The sequence below is a fragment of the Electrona antarctica genome, assembly GCF_951216825.1.
Source record: "Electrona antarctica genome assembly, chromosome: 21".
Taxonomy (NCBI): Eukaryota; Metazoa; Chordata; class Actinopteri; order Myctophiformes; family Myctophidae; genus Electrona; species Electrona antarctica.
This window is the reverse complement of record NC_136802.1, coordinates 33,648,162-33,668,785: the sequence shown is the minus strand read 5'-3', so window position 1 is coordinate 33,668,785 and position 20,624 is coordinate 33,648,162. Positions and strand designations below refer to the sequence as shown.

Genomic DNA, 20,624 nt, shown 5'->3' with positions numbered 1-20,624 from the left:
CCACCCTGAGATGTTCTGTTCTGGGACAAAAGGGCAAAAAAAAAAAACATCCAAGTTTACAATCTGGGAAGCTATTGGCACGAAAATAGTAAAATATGTCTCGAAGTTGACGACCCTGCAGCTGGTACTCGTAAATGCTCAGATCATCCAGCTGCCACCAAGGACTATAAACTTGCAGTTTCTGCTTTGTGCAAAGCATCTTTGATGTTTATTTCACCAGTATCAAAACAATGTAAATACTTAAAAGTAAAAGTACATACAGTGTTTTTAGTATAAACGCCTAGTTGTTGTTTTCCTCCACTGGATCTCACTTAATGTTATCAGGTACATGTAAACACAGACAAGAGTTCCCTATACTGTACCTCAACAGGTCGTACAAATAAGGAAGAAAGACTTATAATTTAAAAGTAGGCTATATTTTAATTACTGTCACAAGATACAAGAATGCATTACCGTTTCCTTATGGAATAAGGTTTCTGATAGACATGTCACAAGTCGCGTCACTTTCTTTAAATATGTATATATTTTTTTATTTTTGCTTCATTAGATATTATGAAGCACAGTGTAAAGTCGGGAAACCGAGGTCTGAGAGAACGGAGACATTTGAGACGAGATGGGAGACGGATTTGAACCCGGGGTCTTCCTCGCTGCGACTCACGAGTAGCATACGGTCCGTGGACTAACTGGCAGCGTCACTGTGTGTGCACTGTGCAGGCACCCCACCAGTCAGCGTCACTGTGTGTGCAGGCACCCCACCAGTCGTGGACTAACTGGCAGCGTCACTGTGTGCAGGCACCCCACCAGGCAGCGTCACTGTGTGCAGGCACCCCACCAGTCAGCGTCACTGTGTGTGCAGGCACCCCACCAGTCAGCGTCACTGTGTGCAGGCACCCCACCAGTCAGCGTCACTGTGTGTGCAGGCACCCCACCAGGCAGCGTCACTGTGTGTGCAGGCACCCCACCAGGCAGCGTCACTGTGTGTGCAGGCACCCCACCAGTCAGCGTCACTGTGTGCAGGCACCCCACCAGGCAGCGTCACTGTGTGCAGGCACCCCACCAGGCAGCGTCACTGTGTGTGCAGGCACCCCACCAGTCAGCGTCACTGTGTGCAGGCACCCCACCAGGCAGCGTCACTGTGTGCAGGCACCCCACCAGGCAGCGTCACTGTGTGTGCAGGCACCCCACCAGGCAGCGTCACTGTGTGTGCAGGCACCCCACCAGTCAGCATCACTGTGTGTGCAGGCACCCCACCAGGCAGCGTCACTGTGTGTGCAGGCACCCCACCAGTCGTGTTGCGTGCAGATTTGTCATTTCGTACCGCCGGAGGCAGGGTTGTCTTTCGAGGTGTTGACAAGTATACGAGCATTTACATGTGGTAGGAAAATGTCAAAGGAAAAAGGCACACGACCCCACCCGTGGCTCTAGGCTTAACACACACGCGTGCGCGCGCGCGCACGGCACGCACACACACTTTGGTTTCAGGGTGAAAAACCTGTTGGAAGCTAAACGCGGTTGACGGTGCAGGACGTGAGCAAGCAACAGGAGGATCTGTGGCAAATATTGACTCTTGTTCCATGTGTGTTTGTGTGTTTGCTGAAGCGCTTACCTTTTGGAAAGAACGTCGACACCCACCTCTGTCTCTCGCTGCCTGTCATCTCTATTTCTATCACAGAGCAGCCTGATAACAGGATGAGCATGACATATGTATAGGGAAATTAGCTATGCACATGGAGGCATTATATAGATAATAATAACTCTCTCACTCCTTGCATGACTTCATAAGAGGCAGATTTATCTCGGGGGCGATGAATTATTCAGGCCTCCAGGCTAGCAAGGGGCTGCACGCCTTTACCTCTCTTATCTCCGGTCGTCCTGGCTATCGGCCAAGATGAAGGTGCTTCGTCTCCTGTGGGAGTTTCTTTTAGGGGGGAAAATATTTGGGAAAAGGGGAGGGAGGGCGTTGGTCTAGTCAATGTTTAACACTTTTGAACTAATTTGGTATTCAGTGACCTTCTAAAATGGCTCACTGCTGCCCTTTCCTTTTACTACAACACAAACATGACACAGCATTTGATTCCCCCGAAGGTCTCCTCTCTCTCTACGCCTCTCGATTGTATTGTGGGGAATTAGACGGGGTCACCGTCACGGGCCGGAAAGCAGTCTTTAACCAAGTTGCGATGCAAAGACAACATTGGTGACTGCTCGGTTTGAATAATAGTTCTTGCTTTGCCCGCAGTGTGACTTTAAAGTACAGATAATGTAATTTAAACCCCTAAGACATTTACTGTAGTTAAACTTTAACCAACATCCTGGGAAGTCAGCTTGAACAGAGAGGAGATTTATTTTTTATTTTTTTGCACTTATCTTCCCTTAAGATAAAATACTATGATTGGCCACTTTACGATTGGATTATTCTATTTGTATTTTAAACATGTCAATTGTTTCATCCAAAGGACTACTGATATATGTTTGTAAAGCAGACTAAATGGTGATTAACCAAGAAAAGACGACGCCTGAGGTCACGGGTCATGTTGATGCTGTTAAAATGTCCCTGTTCATACACAAACCTCCCCAAAGGTAGAGGAAGTGTGCTAAACCCTCTGGCAACTGCCAGTCCTGAGAAAATAACAAACGCTTACCAGTATATTGACACCGTGGCGTTGTTACTGAGTCCCCCCACACACACGCACGCACGAGTGCACACTGTTTGCCCTGCATCTCTCTCACTCGCATGCATGACTTCAAAAATTCACAACAGTCAAGCATTGAATTGGAAGCAAAAACAAAACATTAACCATTAACATAACCATTAACCATTAACAACCTTGGCTGTTGTGATTTTTTACCGGGCAGCGGTGGCTCAGGGGTAGAGTGGCTGGATGGCGACCGCAAGGTTGCCAGTTCGAATCCGGGCTCCCCCAGAGTTGGTGTCAAAGTGTCCTTGAGCAAGACACTGAACCCCTAATTGCTCCTGATGTGCAGGTTGGTGCCTTGCATGGTTTCCGCCGCCATCTGTGTATGAATGTGTGTGTGAATGGGTGAATGTAATGCATGTAATGCACAATCTATGTAAAGCACCTTGGATAAAGGCGCTATATAAATGCACCATGCATTTAACCACTGTCCCTGTACCAAAAGTCTAAGCCAAGACTAATCCAATGTCAATGGAGCTGTAACCGGAAGTCTCATTTTAATAAATGGTTAGTTTTGGGCTCTCGGATTCCTATAGCTTTGGCAGGGAGATTTGATTGTGTTCAAAATTGAGGAATTATGGTCGAAGGTCAACACATTTAACAGTGTTATTTATTTAAATAACATGTTATTTATTTAAATGTTTCCCTTTAAAGACGTGTCAATTAGGGTGACACGACTTCATTAACTCCAGCAAGGCCTTGATGAAAACAAACATCAACAGTACACCTATGCATGATGCACTGCCTAATGGACCAAATGAAATACACGTGTACACAAACTTCAACATGTATTCTCCTCTCCACTGTGCACAAACAAGTCAGTCAGATACACTAGGAGGGCCAACTTGTGCATGTGGACCAGTGGTGGGCAACTTTGACGATGGAGAGGGCCACTATATTTCCAACCTCACTACAGAGGGGCCACATTGCATATTACATAACAAAAATAGCCGATCTACAGCCTTTTATTTTGCTATGTTTGAATTGAAACCTTGAATTATTTGGTGCTGTTTTTTAATTGGAATCCTGAAAAGTAACCTTTTCATGTAATATCAAATGCATTTAGTTAGTTATGCTATCTTGAACTTTGTAATACTAGTATAGTCATTAAGCTACATAATTATATAGAACGAAGTAATTAAAGCGTGTCATGTTTGGATTTGAAACAGCTGAAAACAATAATAAAGCAGTATAGTATTCTGCGGGCCGCATTTAGTTATGGCCGCCAGTTGCCCATGTATGATGTGGACTAACCTTAATGTCTCCATAACGCAGGCTAATAAAGGTGTGAGCCACATGCAGTGCCACTGAAGGTATTTAAACTGACATGGGCAACTGCGTAGCATGCGTGGATAAGCCAAGCTCCGCCTAAAACAAACAAGCGATGATTAAACGAGATGAACTCCTTGGTCTGCCAGCCCGCCGCAAAACCAAAACAATGGATTAATGGCTCTATCTTTAGAGAGTGAACACACTTTGTGAACAACTGTGGGGGAAAAGAAACTGCTGTTTGTTGTTGTTGTTGCTGCATACTAGGCTACAGTAATGTAGCCACATCATTAGAGGAAAAGTTGTAATAGTAATAGTTGTGTATATATTTACCTTTTTAATCTGGTAGACCAGTGGTTTTCAACCAGTGGTCCGGGGACCACCAGTGGTCCTTGGGGGGGGGGTTCCAGGTGGTCCCCAGCTAAATGGAGAGTTGGTAACCAAATGGACCCTTTATTAGATCTGTAACTCTTGAGAGTTAAATTATTGTTAAACACCTGCATTACTTAATTTACAAGAAGTCTACACAATTAGAGAATGTAAAAAATAATTGTCATTTTGATCAATGTTTCAAATCAATACAGCATGGAATTGTGGTCTCAACGACTTTTTTTCGTTTTGGGTCTGCGAGGCAAAATCTCATCTAAATTGTAACATTGAGGTTACAGCAGTCGTGGAAGATCGTACTCACATTTCATACTTAAGTAAAAGTATCAATAGTGCAACATAGAAATACTCTGTTACAAGTACACGTCAGGAATTCAAAACGTACTTGAGTAAAAGTACAAACGTATTGGTATCAAAATGTACTTAAAGTACCAAAAGTAAAAGTACTCATTGCGGCTCAAATGCCAAATAAATAATATGGCCTTGATATGACTGTGGTAGACAGTCGACCATCATGTGCGTGACAGCGTGAGTGACATATCCCAACACGTATGTTCGGGCAGCATGGTTCCTTCCTATCCTACTGAACTTATTCTGCGTCCTTTTGAGTGCATTGGAGTGGAACGGAGACGGATGAACAGTGAGCAAGGAATTCATCACGTGAAACTCCTCATGTCTGTCCCTCATGTCTGTCCCATACATTATCCTCATGTCTGTCCCATACATTATCCTCATGTCTGTCCCATACATTACCCTCATGTCTGTCCCATACATTATCCTCATGTCTGTCCCATACATTATCCAGTAGATTAAACTCCTCATGTCTGTCCCATACATTATCCTCATGTCTGTCCCATACATTATCCAGTACATTAAACTCCTCATGTCTGTCCCATACATTATCCAGTAAATTAAACTCCTCATGTCTGTCCCATACATTATCCAGTAAATTAAACTCCTCATGTCTGTCCCATACATTATCCAGTAAATTAAACCACTCACTTTCTACTCTTTTTGTGCGGGATCTGTTTGTGTTACACAACCAATGCTTGCTGGACAAAGTTGGAAGGATTATTCAGGCCTGGAACCCAGTGGTGTAAAGTAACTAAGTACATTTAATTTGCCTAAGTACAATTTCGAGGTATTTGTACTTGAGTCAAATTCCAATTTCCAATACTTTTTACTTCTAATCCACTACATCTCGGATCCAAATATTGTACTTTTAGTACATTTATTGGAAAATACTATTTTAGAAAGATTATTATGCATTTGAAAACTAGAAATGGGACATTCTGCCCAATGAGTACTTTAGTTTTGGTACTTTAAGTACATTTTGATACCAATACTTTTGTACTTTTACTCAAGTACGTTTTGAATTCCTGACTTGTACTTGTAACAGAGTATTTCTATGTTGCATTATTGATACTTTTACTTAAGTAAGAAATGTGAGTGCGATTGTAACCTCAATGTTGCAAATATCGAGTGAGCAAGTTCTGGTCATTATTGTATACGGCCCCACCCACACCATTCTCTCCAGAGCACACATGCACACTCATACCCAGACTGGTAAGTAGGTCTGATGGCCTTAAGGCTGCCAGCGTATTCCTTTGTGTGACTTCATGTAATATAAAGCGGCCTTTAGTCTAGTCTAAGCTTGCAAAAAAAGAACATCACCACTTTAATTTTGTACATGAAAAATATGTGCTAAAATATTGCACTATTTTCGGCAAAAAGATTTGATGCACAGGGAGAAAATGAGCGGGCCAAGGATAAAGCCTTGGGGGATGCCGTGTTTAACCAATTTTGAACTGAGACCAGATTCTACAAATGTCTTCTAAATCATGACAGTTTTCTGAAAAAAAACTGTTTCTCAAACTATTTCATGTCAAGGACCCCAAAAATTATGTGTAATTGGCCGCCGACCCCCATCTGAAAATATGTTGTTCCAGGGACCCCCCAGAAGCAAAGATACGAGTCAAAAACGTTCACTCTGAAAGAATATAATATTCAAAGATGTGTGCCACATTTTCACAATTTTTCTAAAATAGCTAAAGTATAACAATGCTTAAAACACCATCCAGAATGGGTTTAGGTGGTAATGTCAACGACATGAGTCCGAGAAACTGGAGCCAATTTTAGAAAGTCAATTTTAGAAAGTAATGTTCTGCCTGATATTGTCTGAAAGTGTCATGTGGCAAATGTGACACCACTGGTGAACAAAGCAGTTCCAAACAGGTTATTGTGGAGTGCCGTGATGACAGACTCACTAGATAGACAATTTACAGAGCCTCGAGGGCCTTGTAGATCAGCTATTTTCAGCAAGTTTAAAACAGTCATTACGACGGCATCAAAGGTCGACTAAAATCTTATGATATTTAATTGGCTAAAACATAAAACATTCCAGGTGACTAAAATGTGACTGAAACTAAACTATTGGCAGCAAAATAACAAGGGTTAAACAAACTTTGACCGCGTCATGCCGGAAGAACGTTGCTAAACTAAGCACTATAATGAGCCGTGTTTAATTGGGAGAAGCATGGTGTGCAATTAAGAACAAAGTTAAAGAGTCTAGGGAGGGAGGGGTGGAGTTAAGACGCAGGGGGTGGATGAGATGAATAGATAATGTCCAACCATGCTATTCTGGTTCTGGCTCCTATTAGTGCAGCACCGGAGACATCAACAAGGTTGCACTAATAGCCAGAAAATAACTAGAGGTGCATTTACTACAAGTACTGTACGTGAGTACAATTAAAAATAATAATAGGCCTACATGAATAAATAAAATCAGAGAACTTCTTCCGCCACTGCTAATAGGCTTTCATGTGACGTGAGCTATGGTAAAGTAGCCTACATTTAATAAAGTACAATTGAGGTTTTGTTCTTTTTTTACTTTGCTGGAGTATTTAGCATTTTCTGTACTTTCACAAAGCCACGTCAGTTCTCTCTCTCTCTCTCTCTCTCTCTCTCTCTCTCTCTCTCTCTCTCTCTATATATATATATATATATATATATATATATACACACATAATAGGCCTATAGTTGATCTCAACACGTTACGACTAGGTACATTTAAGTACTGTACTTGAGTACAAGTTTGAAATGTAAAACAAAAAACAGTGGTGGAAGTAACTAAGAACATTTACTTAAGTACATTTGTGAGGTATTTGTACTTGAGTATTTCCAACTTCATCTACTCTACTACCTCTCGGATCCAAATCTAGTACTTTTCCTCCTCCACATTTATTTGAAAACTTAAACATTACTAGTTACTTTGTAGATTTTGATTATTATTACAAATCACTTCAGCCCTATACATTTGAAAATGGCTGATCTACAAGCTCACAATGATGAATTGAACATAGTGGACCCTATTGGTGGACCCTATAGAGAGTATGTGCATGCTTAAAGTGAATGGCACATCGAGTGGCAAAGCAACAGGCAAAGTGAGTTTAACATCGTTTAATGTTGTTTAATGCAATCAGATATGACTTTTCTATGTGGATGTACGGGCTGTCAAGGCCAGAAAGTAGTTTTTGCCACTCAGTAGGCATTCCTGCATAACTTCCTGGTTTGATGATGATGTCACGCGCATACCCTCTATTGTAAACCTGTGTAATGCTTTATGGTGTCGTCCATAGTTAACAGTTTTGTATGGAGTTGTGCTTCAAATGTACTGTAATTCTCCAATCTGTTGATACATACTTCAATCAATCGCATCATTTGAATCTATTTTCAAAAGATTTTTTTTTGAAAACTTGACATGGTTCTGCCCAACAATGAGTACTTTCTACCTTATTGGTACCCTAAGTAGCATATATTTTGATACCAACAGGCCTATACTTGCAAGTTGTAGTATTATATTGCAGCATTGATACTTTTACTTAAGTAAAACATTCGAGTACTTCTTCTCCCACCACTGTTGTGCTAATAGCCTTTGATGTGACGCGAGGCAGCTTAAACGAGCCACCGCGCGCGTCACGTTTCCAAGGCTCTGGCGGCGTGTTTCTCTCTTCCACGTGCCTCGCAGGCAAAGCCCCGAGGTGTTCATTAGCAGTAGCTCCGGGAGCTTCGCCCCGCTGCCTACCAAGGCTCTTAACCCCTTTAGACCTGAGCACGATTCTACAAATGTCTTCAAAATCATGACCGTTTTCTGAAAAACCTCATGTTTCCATGTCAGTGGTGGTCAACCCTTTTTCACGTGAAGGACCCCCGGAATTATCTGTATTTGGCCGTGGACCCCCATGTGAAATTTATGTAGTTCCAGTCTCCTCCGGAAGCAAAGATTTGAGTTAAAAGCGTTCGCTCTGAAAGAATATATTATTCAAAGATGATTTTTCAAAAATAACAGACCTACAAGCTCGTAGCGCGCCACTTGGTGGCGCGCTATGAGCTTGTAGATCTGCTATTTTTCAATAGCTAAAGCATAACGTAAAAGCTTAAAACACCAAAAGGTGGTTCCCGCCCAGAATAGGTTAACTGTTGTGACAGTCCAGCTTAAACACTCTGTCCCTCGGCGACCGCCACGCTCATTATACAGACATGAAGGCAAGGAATCCATAAACAACGCACATTGTCCTCCTGCACAAATAACAACCCCCCCCGCTCGTATATTATGTCTCTGTCACAGTGAACCCGGGCGAAAGTATGGAGTTTCTCTCACACCGATGCTAATCTTTTTTTTCGGGGCGTTATCGATGTCCCCCGGCGGGGTTGTAAAAGATTTTAGGCACGGTGGGGATACTAGACGATGTCAACATAACACCGGGTGAATTTTAAATGGCTCGGACAAATACACAACATGCCTGAAGAAGGTTCCGGAGGGACCGAAACGTTGCATTATTTAAAAGGAAATACTCGTGTACCGAGCAGATACAGACAGTGTGCGGGTGTATTTTCATTCCTTTCATTGATGTCCACTGGCCTATACGCACCTGCTGTGCATACGCCTGATTTCTAGGTGTGCGAAAGCTTTTTCCTTACAGTTGGACAAATACAATAAAAGCAAAATGCCAGAGGTACAAAGTTATAGTGACAGATTGGAAACGGGTTGCCAGACCCTCTGTGTTATAGTGACAGACTGGAAACGGGTTGCCAGACCCTCTGTGTTATAGTGACAGACTGGAAACGGGTTGCCAGACCCTCTGTGTTATAGTGACAGACTGGAAACGGGTTGCCAGACCCTCTGCGTTATAGTGACAGACTGGAAACGGGTTGCCAGACCCTCTGTGTTATAGTGACAGACTGGAAACGGGTTGCCAGACCCTCTGTGTTATAGTGACAGACTGGAAACGGGTTGCCAGACCCTCTGTGTTATAGTGACAGACTGGAAACGGGTTGCCAGACCCTCTGTGTTATAGTGACAGACTGGAAACGGGTTGCCAGACCCTCTGTGTTATAGTGACAGACTGGAAACGGGTCGCCAGACCCTCTGTGTTATAGTGACTCGCCAGACCCTCTGCCTGAACTTTCAACCGAGAAAACCCTGCCTTTCTTTTCTAACAACATCACCCCAGTAACTGAATGCGCGGCTAGCGATTCAGGGGCTGGAGCCAGGCTAGGAAACAGGGACACAAATGGACAATCATTACTCATATTCTTCCTTGCATGCACGCACGCTAACACACACACACACACACACACACACACACACACACACACACACACACACACACACACACACACACAGTGACGCACGCACGCGCGCACACACACAGACACACACACTCCCACACACCCACACATTGTATACCAAGTTCCACTTGGACATTTCTTCAATGGAGTAAAAAGTGAAAGAGGAGATGCATTATTCTCTAGGGGTGAGGAGATGATCTGTATTATGAAAGCTTTGTGACGAAGAAAACCGTTTGGAGTGCCTGAGACTTAACCACGTGTCATAATAAAAACAAAATGCAGTTGTGAGCTTGCAGATCAGCTGTTTCCGGCATATAGAGCCCTGGGGAACCCCAGTCAACAAAGTATAGGGTTTAATTGGTTAAAGCTTTTAGCTGGCAGTGCATGCACTACTAAGCTATATTTGGCACGACATTTTTAAAATACATTTCTTTATTGTACGTTAATAAACACATGAGATGAAGGAAATGATTTTGGCAGGCAAACAATGACTGAAATGGGAGTCACAGTCAAAATAAAAAAAATAAAAATAAATCTTTCCGGAAGATTATTCATTCATTAAACAAAAGCTTAGTTTTTTTTCTTCTTCATATACCGGTAGTTGTAACTCCTTAAAAGGCCACCGAATGTGTTGTCTTTTAGCAAAAATATATTTTCTGTTGTACCGTCTAGCCTCAGTTAGTTCAATTTCAGAAACAACTGAGCTAACGTCACAAGCCAGAAAAAACGGCAAGCCCAGTATACTTCCTTTCTGGCCAACGCACGATGTCAGAAATTCATTATATTATTAAAAATCAGTAATGATTAAAAAAAGAATAGGGAAAATCATTATTTATCGTTATTTGAGGTTGAGTTTAGACGGGTCTCTCCAGTGACCCTAAGATTAAGATTTGGTTTAAAGCATGTGTTAGGCCTCACTCAGACCTTTACAGCACTGCATTGCTGTTGTGAGTGTCATGGCCGCCCCAATGCATTTCCAATGGAGGTCACATGGTCTGTTGTATGGCTTTCAGCTGTGTTTCGACTGCCCCATCCCCATCACACAACACAAATGTTGTGTCAAACCATGTGACCTCCATTGGAAATGCATTGGGGCGGCCATGACACTACACAACATTCATCCAACAAGCGCATTACAGGTGTGAGCTCAGCCTTAGATTTCACGTGAAAATACCGTCTTTGCTTCAGTGGGCGGGAAGTAACCGGCCATGCTCTCTTATATGCTACTGCACGCTAAATGGCCTCATTTATTAAAAAAAAGTCCTTACAGACAAGGAAACGTGCTCATCACAGAAATAAATCTTTGTCATTATTAGCAAGTCAATTTGAACGTATACTCATTGCAATAGAAGAAAACAGATTGATATCAGTGTATACTGTATGTTATTAAATTTAGTGTTCACATACCGTATGTTCTTTGAAACCAGAAACAATGCAGTAAAAACCAGTGTATGTTTTATAAATAAGGCCCGTATTTTCATGCACTTTAATCTGCACCCGCCCCCGACACACACACACACACACACACACACACACACACACACACACACACACACACACACACACACACACACACACACACACAAACAAGTCTTTGCATGAATTCATGAGTTCCACAACGCTCAGGGGATCTCTCTCCGTGGTATTTACTGAGCCAGGTCCTATACCTGGCCGAACATATAAATAAGAGAATACAAAGACAGAGCATTGCAGGTACATACAGCATAAAGATAAACAAAAAAAAAAGAATACGTGATGACCTTTCCTCTGATCTCGGTGAAACACGGGGCGAGCTCCCTGAAGAAACAAAAGGCTATGATTGGCAAAGCACCGTGTCTTCACTGTGAAAATATTGACTCTCTGGAATATGGGCCGGGCGAAGGGCACACTGCTAATTGTGCTGCCTCTGTGGTGTGTTACTACTTGCTCTAGCTCTGCTATCTGTGATCTAGAGCAGTAGTTCATATGGCAAAAAGACGGCAAAGTACTGTGGAGTTTCTGAGTCTGAGGAGTGTGTAGAAAGCTAGATTTATTCAAATGGGCTTTTAAAAAAAAAAAAAAAGAAGGAAAAAAGAAAATAGGCTTTGTATGGCTGGCTGCTGGCAGTATTCACAATCTAATCTGATCCTTTCTTCATTTGTAGCTTTATACAAATGTTGTGGTGTCGACTGTTCCGTCCTTCCCTTAGCGAAATGGACATGGTAATGTCTGAGTGACTATATTATATAACGACAACAACAATCCATAATAAATTTAGGAAAATGTTTTTCTGGGAGGGGGGAAAAAAAGCATGTATTTTGTAAACCGGTTTTCCTTCATTTCGATTTATCTTCATTCATCTATCGTGCCACGTTCTTGTATAAAAATGTTGTGTTTTCTTTGTGGCAGTGTCTCCTGTATCGCAGGCTGCGGTGGCATTATTTCCTCGGCTCCGAGTCACTTGCACTTATAGAGTTTATACGTTTCTGCGACGGTCGACGAGGACCCGTGAGACCCTCTGGATGTTCCTGAACTCTGCGGCAGAGAGGAAGACCCTCAAGGCCCCAAACCACACCAATGGGTCGTCACACGACTCGCGTGGCGACCCATTGGTGTGGTTTTGGGGCCTTTGAATTGAACCAGTTGAATCACTCGGGTCGACGTGCAACAACAGGACATAATCACGCCCCTGGGACGGACCCTAAAACCGTCTCGTCCCGCCTACCGGTTTGGGCTTTGAGCTTTTAGTCACACTCCTCGCCGGCGGTGGCCGCCTCCAGCGCAGCGAGGGCCTCCGCCACCATGGAGTCTGTCACGCTCTGCGTGTCATTGTTGCACACCTCCGTACCCTCCTCCTCCTCCTCCTCCTCCTCCTCCTCCTCGCCCTTCATCACGTCGCAGATCCCGCTCTCCATGGTGCCGTCCGGGGTCTTCGAGGAGGACACGCTGGTGGTGCTGGTGTGGACGTCCACCGAGCGGACGCTCCCCTCGTCGCCCGTGTCGCACGGGTCCGGCGTCCCCCCGACGCCCTCGTCGGCCGACAGGCTCCCGCTGCGCCTCATGCCTCCGATGTCGGGCGAGTCCCAGCTGTGCCCTCTGTCGTGGCCGTAGTGGCTCTTCCTGCTGTCGGCATGGTGGCCGTACGGGAGGGAGGGCGTCGTCGTGGAGTAGTCCTGCATGCTGGGGTAGACGGGCACCTGGCTGGGGCCTCGGTCCTGCGTCGGCCATCGCGGCCCCCCCGGGGTCTCCGGCTGGATGATGTACACACGGCTGTCGGGGCATTGGGGCGGCGAGCTCCCCTGCCTGGTGAGCTCCCGCTCGGGCCCGCCACCGCCGCCACCACCGCCGCCGCCGCCGCCGCCGCCGTGCAGCCTGTTGAAGTGGTTGTTGTCGGCCTCGAACTTGAGCGTGCCGTCGCTGGACTTGCTGTAGCCCATGTTGTGGAAGCCCTGCTTCTGCTGCTTGTTGTGGCCGCTCGGCGCGTCCGGCCCGCCCAGGGCGTCCCCCGAGAGGTGGTGTGGCTGGTAGAGGGAGCTGCCCGCAGAGTCACTCTTCCTTCCATCGCCCGCTTCGGACGGGTCATAGATGTAGCTGTGGGGGGGGGGGGGGGGGGGGGGGGGGGGGAGACAGAACAGAGAGAGACATATATAAGTGGTCTGCATTTATGTGGCGCAACGCACTTTACAATGTATGCATTGGGTTGACCCGTTCACACACATTCTCACACACGCACGCGCACACGCACACGCACACGCACACGCGCACGCGCACACGCACACACACTGGTGGCAATGCTTTCCCATTTCCAGACAGTAACATTGTATCACACTGCGGCAACATACATACCGTCACTTCATCCATTTCCCACACTATGAACGGCGGTTTAAAAATGATATTCCTAGAGATGAGCATACCGCATTGGCTCTCATAAAAGCAAGCACCACCCCCATAAAACCCAAATTGCATGCTTGTCTTTTGTATAAAAATCACACCCGTGTGAACTGAGTGGTGCAAATCCCCCCCCCCGCCCCCCTATCTCTCTCTCTCTCTCTCTCTCTCATTAGCAGGCAACAGTGCAGCACTATCTATCTCTCTCTGTTTCTGGCACAACAGCGCCACTTTTGGTACTCATTGGTACTGGTGCTCATAGTAGTCACACACAAGCACACAAACATGAACACACGGGTGAACACACGGTTGACACTGCTGTTCACTACTTGGACAGCAGACTAAAAACGGCCCTACACGCAGGACTGTAGGCATGGGGGGGCTCCAGGTGTCAGACTTTGACACCGTGTGAGTCCATGACATGCGCTGTGACACAACAAGGCCACCCCGCCGTGCAGTCACTCACCACGTCCTCACCAGATGCCATTGTTACACTTCAGAACGCACAACGACACAGTCGTCTAGTCGAAGAAAAACAAGACAACAATCCATTCCAGACTGCCTTCTGTGGTGGAGGGATGTTATCAAGCAGACTTTACATCCATGCATGTCATGGGAGTGCAGCAGTGTTGATTTAGTCGACTAAAACTAAGACGAATGTTCGTCGACTACCTTTTTTCACTGACGAAAACTAAATGGAAACTAAATGAAGACTAAGCTATGATGACTAAAACTAAGACTAAATATACTGATAATTTCGTCAACAAATTAAAACTAGACTAAAATGTTAGGAAGGGACTAGTGGTCAAGAGATCCAGTATAAGTCATTTTACACTTACATTTTGCATGCTGAAAATAGCTGATCTACAAGCTCACAACGCGCCACGCTGCGACGCGTTGTGAGCTTGTAGATCGGCTAGTTTCAGCAAGTGTAAAAACAGCCATTACGACGGCATCAAGGCCCACCAGAACACATTTTAGTCGACTAAATTCTTATGATATTTAGACGACTAAAACTAGACGTTAACAAACAGACTAAAACATTCCAGGTGACTAAAATGTGACTGAAACTAAATTAAAACTATTTAGAAACTATTTTAAAAATTGACTGCTACAATAACCTTAAACCATTTTGGGCGTGTTTTAAGCATTGTTATAATTTAGCTATTGAAAAATAGCAGACCTACAAGCTCATAGCGCGCCACCGAGTGGCGCGCTACGAGCTTGTAGGTCTGCTATTTTGGAAAAATCGTGAAAAAAAAAAAAAAAAAAAATCTTTTTTTTTTTTTTTTTTTTTTTTGAAAATAATTTGGGGACCCCCTAAAATAATTTGGCGACCCCCCGAGGGGTCGCGACCCACGGGTTGAGAACCCCTGGAGTAGAAGACAGACAACTGGGTAGACAGGAGGAATGGAACTGTGACGTGACATTACGCACATTACATGCATGTACATTATTGTGCACACATACAAGTTCCCCAATAGGCGGCCCGCGGGCCATTTGCGGCCCGCGGAGCGCCCCCTGGCGGCCCGCGGAAGAATTAAAATATAAGATATAAATGGCATTAAATGGGGGTCAGTAGCCTATGCATGTCAAACTGGGCATCCTTTTCAAATGGGGTCCTGCCCTGAAAATGAATTTTCAGGGCAAGACCTCGACCTCACGCGTGCGGACTCGGCCCCCAGCCTGGTACCCTAGTCAAAATATGGCCCTCGAGGAAAATTAATTGGGGAACCCTGCACTACAGACACACATTTTTTTAGGGATTTGGTGATTCCAACCATGACCACCAAGCAAGCCTGAAGGTTAGTTTGGTGAGCCTGGTTCTCTGATAGAGAACACACACACACACACACACACACACACACACACACACACACACACACACACACACACACACACACACACACACACACACACACACACACACACACACACACACACACACACACACACACACACACACACACACACACACACACACACACACACACACACTCCCAAGCACCTGTGTCTATTTTGTGGACAGTGTAGCAGGCTGTCAGACACCTCCCACTGAGAGCCGCATGGCGTGTGTGCCATACGCACTTCGCTCTTGATTTTGTGTGCTGCGTACGGGACCCCCCTCCAAGAATCATAACCTTCCAGTGCCCCCTCAATATCACACCTCTCCCCCTCTCTTCTCCTCTCCTCTTCTCTGGTATCTCACTCTCTCGCGCCATCTTTCTTTCTAATGTAGTTTGTGCTTGTTAATCTACTACCCTTGCAGTTCACTTCTCACTCCATATCTTCTATCCTAGTATCCTTCCCTCACTTATCTTTTCTTCTCGCCCTTTCCCGTCTTTCTTTCTCACCTGTAAAGTCGTCCTTCTCCCTCCTCTCTTGTCCCTGATCTTACAAGTTCCGATCTCCAAATCCTCATCGCTAAATACCATAATTGTACATTGATTGTGTGGGTTTGTCTCCCAGCAGTGCTTGTAATATACGGCAGCGGTGGCCGAACGGTTTGCGGAGCGGTCTTGATACCGGAAGGTCGCCAGTTCGTATCCCCGGACCGGCACGTTAAAATTACCACCGCTGAAGTGCCCTTGAGCAAGGCATTGAACCACTACCATGAAATGTTCTATGAGCAGGGCCTGGCTGTAAACAAGTATCTGATGCTTAGTCCAGTGACCCTGGGTAAATATAGTAACTTTGCTTTGCTTTGCTTTATACACTGTATAGGCTCCAGTAAGGCCTGCCACTAACCCAACATCCGGGGAATCCCTCCCCGGAGTCTCTTTTCGTCCTCCACTTCGCAGTTCCGTGGACCTCTAATATTAACCCCCAACTGACTGCCGAGTGTGACCGTGGACCAGGCCACTTCATGGAGCCCACCAGAAGTGTGACCGTGGACCCGGCCTCACAGTGCACGACCTGGACCAGGCCCCTCCATGGAGCCCACCCTGTCTATCTTCTTCCTATTCCCCCTCTACCCCCCTCTCACCCAACACGGTCGAGGCAGATGGCCGCCCACCCTAGAGTCGGGTTCTGCCTGACGTTTCTTCCTAAAGGGGAGTTTTTCGTTACCATTGTCGCAATATTGCTTGCTCTGGGTGGATCTTTGTTGGTTGTAAAGTGTCTTGAGACAACTTGTTGTGATTTGACACTTTAATAAAATTGAATTGAATTGAATTGAATCGCTCATACGCAACTGAATGTGAAAGTCCTGTGTGCATGGATGGACTGTATTCTTGCTCAAGTGACTCATAGATAGACTATAAGTCACCTATGAGCAATAGGTGACATTTTTGCTACATTGACAGAGTTATTGATACTCCCCGTTTTACTCTTAAGCCTTGTTCAGACCCAATTTACGTTGTCCTACTTACAATGGTGTCTGTCACATGTTGTGAGCTTGTAGATCTGCAAAATGTTTTTGGCAAGAGACGACGTCATGCGACGGAGCATACATGTAATTGAAGCATTATATAAATGTCACAGAGAAAATCCACAGTGACCTGAATTGCTCCTTTCACTGTTTCTTTCAAGTGCTTTCTGCTTTTACCACCTTACTGTATGTCTCTCCCATCATCGCCACCTCCCCTCTTTCACAGCACTTACTGTACAGTAGTTGAGTTTTAACCCATTTTGGGCCCACCCCTTTTGGTGTTTCAAGCATTATGTTATGCTTTAGCTGTTGAAAAATAGCAGATCTACAAGCTCATAGCGTGGCACTCGGTGCTGCGCTATGAGCTTGTAGGTCTGCAATTGTTTTTAAATCGTGAAAATGTGGCGCAAATCTTTGAATATATATATTCTTTCAGAGCGAACGTTTTTAACTCAAATCTTTGCTTCTGGGAGGTCCCTGGAACAACATATGTTCAGATGGGGGTCGGTGGCCAATTACATATATTTTTGGGGGTCCTTGACATGAAAATGTTTGAGAACGACCGACATTAGAAACATAGGCTTTTCAGAAAACTGTTAGGATTTAGAAGACATTATTTTGTAGAATGGTTCCCAGGTCTAAACGGGTTAATGCTCTATCCTCCTCCTCCCCTCATTCCCGCAACAAGTCAGTACATCAGTCACTTTCTGCTTACTGTAAGTGCTTGTTTACAAAACGAAAAACAGACAAGAAAAAGCCTGAGACAGAACAAAACACTATTATAAACCTGTATGGCAAGAGAAGGTTGGGGGTATAGTGTCTACGATTGCTGCTTTCAGACCAATAGACACATCTTCTGTAATGCCTTACGATATCCGAAAGTCTCGATGTCACAATATCAATAGAATATCGATTACCACCGGCCCTATTAACACAACAACACAACAACACAGCATTGTCAATTTGTCCGTTTTTTGTGCAACAATTCCATTTGTTGTTGTTGAATCCATTGGCACGTCCCGTGTTATGTGTCAACAGTCATGGTGACAGAGGCGGCGATTAGGGATGCCTCACGTCCACGCCCCCAGGATGCGATCTCAATACCAAGCCCTGCATCCTCCTCCTACTGCAGGGACCCAGGCCCTCAGATCCATGCTCATGTAGAATGCAGCAGGTATAGCCATGCCTATATGGATTTTATGCCAACGGTACCATTACACCACTTAACCCATTTAGGCCCGACATCAAAATTTAAAAAGAATCTTCTAAATCCTCCAGTTTTCTGAAATACATATTTTCACGATTTTTCAAAAATAGCAGACCTACAAGTTCATAGAGCTTGTAGATCTGCTATTTTTCAATAGCTAAATTATAACATAATGTATGTAACCACCAAAAGGGGTTCCCACTCAAAATGGGTTAAGTTGTGAGTGTGGAGTGGATTTTTAAATGTTTTATTTATTTTTTGCTATAAGTAAATGGGGACGCTTGCACAAAGCATTTATCAATTTAAGGCACAAAAGGGGGAAAAAAAGTTTAAAACTGTGATCTGGCCAGTAATCTGGAAGCAAAGTTGTTTGTAATGTTGGACAGGATGCCAATGATGCCAATGATTAGCCCTTCACTAAGTCCCTCCCCCAACCCATCCTTGTCCAAAAGGCACGTTAGCAGCGAAGAAAGCTTGACCTGCATGGCAACTGTTGCTAAACTATTTGGATTGTCATTGGACAATCGCTTTTTGGGGTGGGATTTAGTGAAGGGCTAATTGGGTCTCCTTTCAGATATTGTTGCGGTATTTTTGAGTGGTGCAACCACTCCAAGGAACAGCAATGTCCCGGTTAACCTATGTGACTATGTGTGTGACTATGTGTGTGACTATGAGTACCAGTAGGGGCAAAAGTGGCGCTGTTGTGCCAGAAACAGAGAGAGAGAGATAGTGCTGCACTGTTGCCTGCTAATGAGAGAGAAAGAGAGAGAGGGGAGGGGGAGGGGAGAGGGGAGTTGCACCACTCAGTTCACACGGGTGTGATTTTTTTAGTATATTTGCACATATCTGGACTTTGTCCTCTACATTTTAACCTGTCCGAGCAACTACCTAGCAGTGCTCGGGGAGGGGAGGGGGGGAAGGGCAGTTGAGTCGCAGAACAATTTAAGGACACTAAGCAAGGAGGAGCCCAGGGGATTGAACCGTATACCTTCTGGTTCCCAAACGGCTGCTCTACCTCCTGCAGCTTGCCGCCCGACAGCACTATGCTCCAATTTCTTTCCCCCTCCGTACCAAGAGCTGGAATGTTGTTAATCGCAGTCTTGTTTCCGAACAGAGTTATATAATGTCTGGTGTGTTTGTTTTGTTGAGTAGCACATGATCACACACACACACACACACACACACACACACACACACACACACACACACACACACACACACACACACACACACACACACACACACACACACACACACACACACACACACACACACACACACACGGAATTGGCTCCTGTAAGTAAAAGTATCATGTAGAAGTACTCTGTCAAAAGTAAAAGTACAAAAATGTCAATGTAACACATGGTAACTAACCACATAAGCCTGCAAGTTGTCCCCATTTTGGGCAAGTTTTGACAAACTATTCTAAACCTAAGATCTACAAGCTCACTACACGTGTCCATGTGATGCACTGTGAGCTTGTAGAGTGGCTGTCATTCCGGTACAAAGAATTGGCTTTAGTGGTTAAGAAAATGTCTCCCGCTTCTGTTTTTTCGTTTGTTCATTTACAAATGTATGGATTCCTGGTGGAGGCTTTGGGAGACCTATGTATACAGTATATGTAGGCTGGTGTAAGTGGGAGTTGACCTGGTAACCCACGCCGACCCTCCCTGCCAATCCCCACACGCCACTAAGCCCAGAAATGTGACACCCCACACCGGGCAATTAGGGAGGGAGGCATGTGATGTGTGTGTGTGTGTGTGACAGTAAGAACTAGGGAAAGAGGAAGAAAATGTGCTAAACTAAGAGGGTGCTCTGTGTGTGTGTGTGTGTGTGTGTGTGTGTGTGTGTGTGTGTGTGTGTGTGTGTGTGTGTGTGTGTGTGTGTGTGTGTGTGTGTGTGTGTGTGTGTGTGTGTGTGTGTGTGTGTGTGTGTGTGTGTGTGTGTGTGTGTGTGTGTTCGAGTTCGTGTGCGTTCGATTGTAGGCCAGGCGTTCCAAAACGATCAATTCAGTGTCAGCCCAGGACACACAAACTACAAATGAACTTACATGAAACCTGTTCCAAAACACCAGGCCTCCCTCTTCACATCTCTTGTTGCTAGAATTAAGAGATGTGATGAGGGAGAGAGAGAGAGACGCTTGAGGAGGAGACTCTCCACTATGTGAACTTAAATAAAACTCTCACTCGATCTCCCGCCA

General features: G+C 44.9%; 1 protein-coding gene and 1 long non-coding RNA gene across 2 annotated transcripts in view; both read right to left on the bottom strand.

Annotated features, from left to right (window-relative positions):
- Positions 1-12,703: 12,703 nt before the first annotated feature.
- LOC306914342 (uncharacterized protein) lies at positions 12,704-13,232 on the bottom strand (the record flags this gene model as incomplete). Its single annotated transcript, XM_079491338.1, has 1 exon — positions 12,704-13,232. Exon 1 carries the CDS (start codon positions 13,136-13,138, stop codon positions 12,704-12,706), a length of 435 nt encoding a protein of 144 aa, XP_079347464.1. The 5' UTR covers positions 13,139-13,232.
- A 116-nt stretch (positions 13,233-13,348) lies between these two features.
- LOC306914184 overlaps positions 13,349-20,624 on the bottom strand; it is a 36,735-nt gene continuing 29,459 nt past the window's right edge. The window contains exon 3 of the long non-coding RNA XR_013788663.1: positions 13,349-13,550. This is a non-coding gene — a long non-coding RNA (uncharacterized lncRNA). The remainder of the gene's footprint in view (positions 13,551-20,624) is intronic.